This window comes from Oncorhynchus kisutch, linkage group LG4, assembly GCF_002021735.2.
Source record: "Oncorhynchus kisutch isolate 150728-3 linkage group LG4, Okis_V2, whole genome shotgun sequence".
In the NCBI taxonomy this organism is placed as follows: Eukaryota; Metazoa; Chordata; class Actinopteri; order Salmoniformes; family Salmonidae; genus Oncorhynchus; species Oncorhynchus kisutch.
The window spans coordinates 70572159-70583311 of NC_034177.2; the positions used below are offsets into that span (position 1 = coordinate 70572159).

Genomic DNA, 11153 nt, shown 5'->3' on the forward strand with positions numbered 1-11153 from the left:
GGTTCAAATCCAGCCTGTATCTCATCTGGTTGTGGTTGTGAGTCCCATAGGGTGGTGAACAATTGGCCCTGTGTCATCTGGGGTAGGCTGTCATTGTAAATAAGAATTTGTTCTTAAACGATGGTAAGACATGTTTGCTAACTCAACTAAAGGAAAAATATTAGCACAACAACAAGGCTATATACAAGTGGCACCAAGTCAATGTACCGGGGTACGGGTTTGTTGAGGTAATTGAGGCAATATGTACATGCAGGTAGGGGTAAAGTGACAGTGCATAAATAATAAACAGAGAGCTGCAGAAGTACATCAGCATGATGCAACAGGAACCAGGATTCGTAGCACCAGGCAATGTTTTTCCACTCCGCAATTGTCCTGTGTTGGTGATCGCATGCCCATCGGAGCCGCTTCTTCTTGTTTTTAGCTGATAGAAGTGGAACCTGGAGTGTTTGTCTACTGCAAAAGGACCAACAATTTGTGTGTTCCGAGATGCCGTGTTGCACGCCGCTATTGTACTGATATATTTGGGCTTGAAGTGACAAATTCGTGCCAATGACGTGTCTTTTCGTATGAAATTATGTGTACATTATTTTTAGGCTACGTTTCATTTCAGGGTTGGGTTTTATTTTAATGGTACCACCCACTAGCATGGCGTTGTTTATTAATGATAAACACCTGCAAAGTTTGCTAGTCATGACTGAGCTGAGCAATATAATAGATCATCTTTGACTACAACAAATATGGTGAATATATTAAGATAGTTGACTCAGGCTGTTTCCTAGGGATGCAGGATATATCCGTGAACATAACGGAATCGGCCAATATTAGCTAAAAAGTCCAACATCTGTATTGGCCATTGTCTAAATTTAACGCCGATGTGAGAAAACAATGTCAAAGCTGACGTGCACACCTATATAGTGTAGGTACATGACATAATGACTCCACGTAAAATCCAGCGCGCTATCGACTGTGCCGCAAAAGCATGCTCGAGCAGCAGAAAACCCAGGGTCGTTACAATACTATGGAATGTCATGTGGGTCTTTGCGTGTCAAAAAAGGTAGACGTCAAATAACGCTATTTGACAATAACACTATTTTACACATTAAATACGCTTTTAATTTGGCATGTCCATTCTAGAAGGTTGTGTGTTCTGAATTTGCACGTGCAAGCCAAGCGCCACCACTACTATCAGTAGCACTGTCAAAAGCTGTACAAAAAGTCTGCAAACACCGGCCACGAACGATGTGTTTACAATACCGCGTTGGTAATAAAGCATGATTTGTTCAAACGCAACTTCTTGGGTAGCTAGCTAGCTTTTGCTTGGTACCTAGCTATCACCAATACAACCAGCCTGAAAACAATGACCAGAAGAAACTTCAGTCATTTTCACTATTCTTAGCAATGATTTAGGAATCCTTGTGAGTAAATATTAGCTTAGGTAGCCACTTGTTGTTCGCCCATTGAAATTGAACTTCAGTTCATGAAAATAAATAGCTAGCCAGCTACTTAACCCTGTTGCCCAAAGCTGACGTTATAAGCAGCCAGCTTGCTTCACCTGGCTAGTGAGGCTCGACCTGACAGTATTGTGAAGCTAGCCACAATAAGGATTAGGCACAATAGTGGAATTTGTGGTTTGCCTTCAAAATAAAAGTACCTATTTGAAAGTGATGCAAAAGGTTACAGTTCGTGGAATCATGCCATATTTAGACTAGATAATGTTAACAAGGTTGGGATGTGAACCAAGGAAATGGGGTATCAGTCTACTCGGTGACACCCACAGAACACAACTGTGAAGAGTTTACTTTAAATATTAGTTTTAGCCCTTATTGCGGGACATCACCTCCCCAGTCAGCCTATTGTGTGTATTGACATTCATATTGCACTGTACAGATTTACCTAAGGATTGGGGATCAATTAAATGGGGTAACAGTCTACTCAATACCCAAGATATTTTTTCCCAATGCCCTCCTCAGAGTTATCAGACTCCAAAACATCCACTCAGTATTGTTTTTCCTCAGGAATGTTCAATACACATAGGTTGACAATAAATGTGTCCCACAATAAGAGCTACAATGCTAATGTTCTCTGGGTGTCACTGAGTAGACTGATACCCCATGTCATTGATCCACAAACATAGGTAGGGCTGTACAGTGAAATAAGTATGCCACCAATGCTATTCTAAAGTATAATACTGTAATGACCTGACTAGATCATAAAGGAACAATTGTCCAGACAGAGGATTGAGTTTACGAATTGACGGTTTATTAACCCAACTTTACACAGGCTACTGTTTGGCCGTAGCCCACGCCAAATAAATGAAAGATAACCCACAGGCCAACTGTGACCTTCTCTTGTGAAGACCAGACATAAGAGAGAGAACAAAGGCTAAACCTTTCAATGCGCCATCCTCCTGCCCAACTCAACTCCACCAACCACCAGGAAGCACGGCATCAGAACATTGCAGGCATTCCCGTGATTGGCAGATAGCAGGTTGATTGGCATGTCGGACCCCGCAAACACTGGTAAGTACAACACAACCCACTAATAGCCTAACACATAACACACAGCTGTCTGTGTGGGTCGCTACAATAGATCCAGTGTGATTTCAGCAGATTTTAGCAAAATTAACAAATGATTATATATAACAACATTCCAACCTCGTTTAGCATGATCTTTTTAATTGTGGCATAATTCTACTATTTGCATGCGTTTGCATCACTGTCAACGACATCATTTTATTTTGAAGGCTAACCACGAAGTCCACTATGTGGCTGTTCCTTATTGTGGCTAGCTTCACATAGATGGGGCCTGACCACCATTAATCAAATTAGAAGTGTCTTATAAATTAGGGTTATTTTAGATGATCACACCTAGCAATTTAGTTAGCTAGCTAACTATAGCTACTGAAACAGATTATGTCATTTTTCTATTTTGGGGAAGAACATTGTTTGCATCCATGAGCTAGGCTGCATCACATCCGGCCGTGATTGTGAGTCCCATAGGGCGGTGCACAATTGGCCCAGGGTCGTCCGCGTTTGGCCGGGGTAGGACGTCATTGTAAATAAGAATTTTTTCTTAACTGACTTTCCTATGTAAATAAAGGTTAAATAAAATGTTTAAAAAAAACCTATCTAGCTTTTCTTTATGACCAGCACTGTAGGTGCGCGAGACAACTTTAACAGCATCATAGCATACGTATCGATGAATCATTGTGACATATGAAATACGAGTGATAGCGTAATCAATGTATAATAACTACTTAAAAAACGAATGATCGCATAAAATTATTATGTAACATGCAGTCATATTCAGGTCCTGATTGGTCAAAAAGCTTATTTGACACGTCAAATAGTGTTATTTGACACATGCTTTTTTTACATGCAGAGACCCAAATTGCGTTCCATATAGATCCTGGTTGAGAATGAAACACTGAACAAATGAACAACGAAACAGCACAGCAAGTAAGTGAAATAAATAGGTTTTGATGATGTTTTACAGGTAATGGGGACACATGTAAATCCAACAAAATAACTTTTGGTCAGTGTGTGTGTGTAACCTTTATTTAACTAGGCAAGTCAGATAAGAACAAATTCTTATTTACAATGACGGCCTACCCCGACCACACCCTGGACGACTCTGGTCCAATTGTGCGCCGTCCTATGGGACTCCCAATCACGGCTGGATGTGATAAAGCCTGGATTCGAACCAGGGACTGTAATGACGCCTCTTGCACTGAGATGCAGTGTCCATGCACCCCGCTGCCTTAGACCGCTGCGTCCATGTGTGTGTGTTAACTATTTAACTGTACTAGAATGCTTAAAAATGCTTTAAAAAAATGTCCAGTAGGGATCTGACAGCGTACGCCGGGCCCCCCTCCACGTCCAAGGGGGGTGGAGGTGTGTTGAAGGGGACACTATCAACTAGGGGACGAGGGACCACCGGCCCGAAAAGGGACACATGAAAAGAGGGTATGATACAATAGTGACTGGGTATTTGTAACCTGTATGTCTCCTTATTGACCCTCCGGAGAACGTTGAACGGCCCCACAAACTGGGGGCTCAGATTCATGCAGGGCAGACAGAGTGGGAGGTTCCTGGTAGACAGCCAAATGTGGTCCCCACGATGGAACACAGGTGGCAGTCTGCCTGTGGTGGCAGTCTGCCTGTTCCTTCTGACAATGGACGGCATGCTGGAGTCTCACGTGTGCTTCGCATCACACCCCCTCCATGTGCCGGAACCACTCATCTACCGCAGGAGCCGCGGTCTGGCACGGGGTCCATGGGGCCAGGGCCGGCTGGAAACCCAAAACACATTCGAAGGGGGTCAACCCAGTGGAGGAGTGACGTAGGGAGTTCTGGGCGTACTCTGCCCAGGGAAGGAATCGTGCCCACTCACCCTGCCGGTCCTGACAATGACTTCTCAGGAACCTACCCAGCTCCTGGTTCATCCTCTCCACCTGCCCGATGGACTGAGGCCGATATCCAGAAGTGAGGCTGACCGTGACCCCGAGCTTCTCCATGAAGGCCCTCCATACTCGTAATGTGAATTGGGGGGCTTCGGTCAGAAATAATGTCATCCGGAAGGCCATAATGCCGGATGACCTGCTGGAAGAGTGCCTCAGCGACCTGAGCTAATGAGGAGACCAGGAAGAGGGATTAAGCGACATGACTTGGAAAATCTATCCACTACCACCAGAATGGTGGTGAAACCATCAGAGGGGAGGAAGATCGGTTACAAAGTCAATGGATAGATGTGACCAAGGTTGCTGAGGCACGGGAAGCGGCAGGAGCTTCCCTGATGGAGCATTCCGGGGGGACTTGGTTTGAGCACATATGGAAAAGGAGTTGACATACCGAGTGACATCCTGCACCAAGGTGGGCCACCTGTACTTCTCAGCGATGGAGTGGATGGTGCGAGAAATACCTGGATGTCCATTGACGACAGCTGTGTGTGCCCAGGTCAGTAGCCAATCCCTTATCCCTGTCGGAACGTAGATGTGTGTGCCCAGGTCAGCAGCCAATCCCTTATCCCTGTCGGAACGTAGATGTGTGTGCCCAGGTCAGCAGCCAATCCCTTATCCCTGTCGGAACGTAGATGTGTGTGCCCAGGTCAGCAGCCGATCCCTTATCCCTGTCGGAACGTAGATGTGTGTGCCCAGGTCAGCAGCCAATCCCTTATCCCTGTCGGAACCTAGATGCGCTCGTGAGGACAATTCCTGGGTGTGAGCTCCCTCTCTAGAGCCTGGCGGATGTCCACATCTACGTCCCAAACCACTGGACCTATGACTCAGGAGGATGGGATTATGGGTTCCCTATGGACATGAACCTCTCCCGAATCATAGATACGGGGCAGGGCAACGGCCTTGATGTTCTTAGAACCTGGGCGATAGGTCAGCATGAAGTCGAATTTGGTGAAGAGAAGTGCCCACCTGGCTTGGCACGGATTCAGTCTCCTTGCTGTCCGTATGTACTCTAGGTTCCGATGGTCAGTGAGGATGACAAATGGTTCCTTAGCACCCTCCAGCCAGTGTCTCCACTCCTCCAATGCCAACTTCACCACCAGGAGCTCCCAATCGCAGATGTCGTAATTCCTCTCTGCGGAGGTGGGAGGATACAAAAGGCCTCGTCGGCTGCTGGAGACCACACCAACCTACGAGGCCCACCCTTGAGGAGGGAGGTGAGTGTGGCGGCGACGGCACTGAAGTTCCCGATGAAGAGGCGGGTGAAGTTGTCAAACCCCAAAAACCCTTGTAACCCATTGATGGTGGTTGGGACTGGCCATGACCTCATCGCATCTACCTTCTTGTCCTGTATCTTCATTCCCTGTGGGCTGATTTGGTAACCCAAGAAGCATACAGCCCTCTGATGGAATTGGCACTTCTCCGCCTTGACAAACAGGTGATTGGCCAAGAGGCATTCCAGGACTGCTCGAACGGGGGTGATGTGATCATCCAGGTAGGTCGAGAAGATCAGGATGTAATCGATGTATACAATCACCTGATGTCCGTGCATGTCCCTGAACACCTTGTTGATTAATTCCTGAAAAACTGACGGAGCATTGGCTAAGCCAAAGGACATAACCTTTGGCTGAACGCCGTCTTCCACTCATTCCCCTCCTGGATGCAGATGAGATTGTAGGCACTCCTCAGGTCTAGTTTGGTGAAGAACTTGTGCTGCTCGGTGGCACAAGAGGGTACTGATACTTTGTGGTGATGTCATTGAGTCCTCGATAATTGATACAAGGGCATAATCCTCCCTCCTTCTTGGCCATGAAGAAGAAACCAGCCGGCGCAGGGACATGGATGTGCGGATTAAACCCTATTGGAGGGCCTCTTGAATATAATCCTCCATGGCCTGGGTCTCAGCCACAGACAGAGGGTAGATGCATCTGCGATAAGGTGTAGCACCGGAAAACAGGTCGATGACACAGTCCCAGGGGCGATGAGAAGGGAGACAGGTAACGCGGGTCTTGGAGAATACCTCCCTTAGGTCCTGGTATTCCCCTGGGATGTTGGGCTGAAGGGCAACCACAGGACTCTCAACTGACGTGGAACCACAGGGGACAGGAAAGCAGGTCCTTCAGGTGACCAGTCTGATTCTCATCCTCGACCATGAGATGGTAGGTCCATGGCGTTGGAGACAAGTGAGGCCGAGGATGATTTTGTGAACTGGTGCACTGGTGATGAAGGGGATGTTCTCCTGGTGATTGGACTCCATCGTGAGGGTGAATGGTTGAGTGATGTGTATGATGGTTCCAGATCCTAATGGCTGACAGTCGAGACTTTGAACCGGAAAAGAAGAGGAGAAGAGGCTCTGATCCCGAGTGCTCGCCGGAGAGAGAGAAGCGATGAGAATGCCGATGCTCCCGGTTGAAGGTTATCCAGATGGATGGCCAACGCAATGAGTGAGTCCAGGGTGAGGTTATTGTCACGACAGGCCAGTTCCATCTGCACCTCCTCGCGCAGACCTCTAATAAATATTTACTCTGAGCTGCGCTTCGGTAGGTTGGTGGTAGATGGAAGGCCGTGTTGCCCAACCGAGTCCTTTGAAGAATGTCTCTGGTGGTCAATTGGATACGTTGTAGTAACGTCGTTGTGTGATAGACAGAATACTATGTCTGTTCCTTCCTAACCCTCGTTTGCATCTGCTGTTGCTAACTCAACGGCTAGGAGGTATCACTTCTGTAGTGAATAAGAGTTCAAAGTTCATACCATTCGCAACCAAAGCTCACGCTGATGTTGGCTTCGTTCTGTAGTTATTATCTGAACCATTCTGACATAGGACCGTCGTCCTATAAAAGTTTTATAGCCCATGTCCCTTCACAGGAGCGGGCCACTGATTGAGCAGAGCCCTATCTTATGAAAACCCAAATCTCACATTTTAGAAGCTAAAATCACATTTCATCCCATCACAAATAATTTCATATTCAGACATTTCAATTGAACAACAATTCCATGTGAATCCCATAACTCTGATGTGTAGACTTTCCACTGTAGAGTTTATGTCATCTTATCATTGATGAGAATGTCTCAGATGACAACTAAACTGACATCATATTCATTAAGTACCACCGCATATGTTCAATTGTTCGGATTACCAGAATTTAGTTAATTTCCCCCCACCTTCTGATGTTCCCAGAATCTCTATGTTAGCCAAGGGTTTTGCAAATGTAACCTCAGTAGGGTAGAGAGAGGAAAAAAGGGGGGGGGGATATTTATGCCTGTCATAAACCTACCCCCCAGGCCAACGTCATGACAGTACAATCAAGACAAAACAAATGGAAGTGAAACGTAGATCGGTGGCAGCTAGAAAGCCGGTGACGACGACCGCCGAATGCCGCCCGAACAAGGAGAGGCACCAACTTCGCCGGAAGTTGTGACAATAAGTCACATCTGTGACATAACTGCAGATAAAATTTAGGCCTAGATTCAATCCGTATCGCGGAAGATCCACGCAATAGCGTGATTGAATTTGAAAGGCGATGTTCCTGCATTGGCAGAGACTGCAATCACGGTAAACGCTGCATATGTTGGCTCTAATGGAAATAACCTTTACATTTCAATCGCACTATAACGCAGATCTTCGACTATATAGATTGAACCTAGTGCTTTTGCTCAAAACAAGTGAGAGGCTCTGAAAACAATATTGTTAACAAGTTGTGTGCATTCACGTGCTTTAAACTCATAGAGATCTACGATTGGCTAACGGCAAACAAGCTGCGTCAACCATAAACTAAAAGTACAGCTATTATGCTCATTAACAAATTAAGAGGTAATAATCCACATGAATAGATTGTCTTTATAAATAATGTTTTGTTGTTGCATTTAACTGGTAATCAAGGTAATTTCCTTAGTATGTGACATCAGAGTTCAGAGATGATGGACAAGTTTCCCACTAGTAATTACTCGTTAAAGGTGCGTTCAAGTTCATTTTCCCCAGTTGTATGCTGGTATTTAAGAATTTACCAGTTTTTAGAACGCATGATCAATCCAGTTTTACTGACACCATTTCCAGCTGCCATATAGGTAAAACCTGAAGACAGGGCCCATCTTTTGTAGGCTCCTGCTAGGATATCACCGAGGTGTAGTCTGCAAAACAACAAACCTGTTAGCCTGAATGGAACTAGTGGAAATGAAGGGCAGAAAGAATATATTCCCTAAACGCAGTAATGTCCTGAATTACATTTTTGATTTAACCAGGCAAGTAAGTTAAGAACAAAGTCTTATTTATAATGACAGCCTACACCGGCCAAACCCTAACAATGCTGGGCCCATTGTGCACCACCCTATGGGACACCCAGCCTGGAATCAAACCAGGGTCTGTAGTGATGCCTCTAGCACTGAGATACAGTGCCTTAGACTGCTGCGCCACTAGGGGGCTCCCTAGTGGCGCAGCGGTCTAAAGCACTGCATCTCAGATTAGGTGCATCTCAGATTAGGTGTTATTTAACACCCCCGGATTTAGAGGAGGAACAGAATGCGGAGAAGGAGAATTCACAGATATTATCTGTTTCTTATGGAACTCTGGAGAAATCAAGTGGATGTGGTTGAATCATACTCAAATCTCAAATGTTCTATAAAGCACTAAAGATATACCTGTTTATGGCAGCTGCATGTTGCCAAACACATACAAATATCCATGTCTGTTTTTGATAAGAGCTCACTGCAGGGCTTTTGTTTTTCCCATAAAACTTGCAGCCACTTTTTTTCTTTTTCTTTTAGGAATGTGGAATGTGGAGCCAGTCAACTCTGATTGGTCTGAATTCCTGTGATGAAAGGGTTCTGCCCATCCAGACATAGGAGAAGAAGTGTGTGGAAGTTTACAGTAGTGAGTTATTTCGCACTCACTCACACACATACAGTACATTCACTTTCTCACCGTCTTCAGGATGAACCATCCACTGCATTTCGCTCTCCTGCTCCTCTCTTTGGGATTTCTGTGCCAGACCACCACCAATGCTGTTCTTATGGACAAACTGGCAAACAGCAAAATCTGTGCAGATGAGGAATGCTCATGTGAGTACAGTAGATTTTATGCACCTTACCGATCTGAAGACCATTTTTGGAGAGTATGGATTTGAGTTCTCTATTCAGACATTCTGCATTTTTTGAGGGGTGTGACAATACCATGCACCCATCAATCAATCCAGTCAATACTGGCTTTATATGTGAATTGACAAAAAGAGTGCACAGTCAATGTTTTTTCTTATTTTATATACTCTCTGTAATTTGCTTTCATGTTGATTGTGTTGTTGTTCCCTCTCAGATGCTCTCTCTATGGCCGTGGCTCTGGATGACTTCACCGCTCCTGACTGCAGATTCATCAACATCAGGAAGGACCAGATGATCTATGTGTACTCCAAACTCACACCAGAGGAGGGCACTGGAGTCTTCTGGTCTGGAAGTGTATGTTCTGTGATGACGGGTTTGTTTCCAGAGTTACAGAAACATTTTCATCACTGTTCACAATATGTTTTTATAAAATGGTTCATCCAAACCGTTTTTGTCAATTCATGTTGAAATGTAAAGACCGTAGGGAAATTATTCCATGTGATCAATGTACCAATCAAATCAGGTGATTCTATGCTCCATCTTGTTGGTCGTGAGGTTCATAACTTTTGAGGTGCATTTTGCTGTGCCTGTCACATTGTTCAATCATTTCGAGTTGTGGAATGTGTGAGATTTGGGCAGAAACTCACAGATATATGACTCGATCGCAAAAATGCATCTATTCTGCTCTTTCTAAACATGCCCCCTAGATATGAATGTTTCTGTCATGGTGAAACACTTGAGCACATCTATCTAGCACCATGTTCCTCTCTCTGGCAGGTTTACAGTGAGCGTTATGTGGACCAGATGGGCATCCTCGGCTACTTCCCCAGCAACCTGGTGAAGGAGACTACCAAGTTTAAGAAGGATACTGATACTGTGGCGATCCCTACGGCCGTGAGTATTACCTCAACCTCCACGCATTCAACACTATAGCTACCACAACATGTTGTTTGTCTCCATTCATTCTCGCTCAGTAGCTACATTCTCACAGGTAATCAACAGATCCTGAAGTATTACTTATTGTTGTAGTTTTGATCATTGTTACATTTGTTCTCTCTTGCAGGACGTTGACTTCTACTGTTTCTGAATCTCTGGATGATGTAGGCCTCTTTATTGATCAACTGTTTTGCTTTTTTTCTGAGAATTACAAAGGAAATATGTGGAAGTTGAGATCCTCATGATCTGCGGAGCAAAGTTTTTATTATTTCAAAGACTTTTCTTGTATTTTGATATAGAAAATGTGTCAATAAATCCCTTTCATCCCAATGTTTGTACTGTACTTGTTGAATCTTCTCAAATCAGTGATCAAATTATCACTAATATGACTAAAACAAATGTTCTAAGCTTACTGTAGGTTATATTAAACTTGTTGTAGTTTGGCTGAGTGGAAATTCTATGTTTCCAAGTACCCAAACATACAACAATATCACAGTGAGGCTAGGATACTGCTGCTGTGTGTTGGAAAGACTCCTGTATATTTTGGATGTGTTTAGATCCTTAGTAAACAGGACCGCGGAGTAAGTCTGCCAGGGTTATGGGAGTTACCTTGTTTCATAGGATTAGGTATTATGAAAAGCACCACTGAAAACATTCTGATAAAATGTTG

General features: G+C 44.6%; 1 protein-coding gene across 1 annotated transcript; it reads left to right on the forward strand.

The window, feature by feature from the left end:
- Positions 1-9275: 9275 nt before the first annotated feature.
- On the forward strand, positions 9276-10813 carry LOC109888793 (otoraplin). The gene is made up of 4 exons (XM_020479966.2): positions 9276-9511; positions 9762-9901; positions 10325-10441; positions 10611-10813. The coding sequence occupies exons 1-4, from the start codon at positions 9385-9387 to the stop codon at positions 10632-10634; spliced, it is 408 nt and encodes a 135-aa protein (XP_020335555.1). The 5' UTR covers positions 9276-9384; the 3' UTR covers positions 10635-10813.
- Positions 10814-11153: the final 340 nt, after the last annotated feature.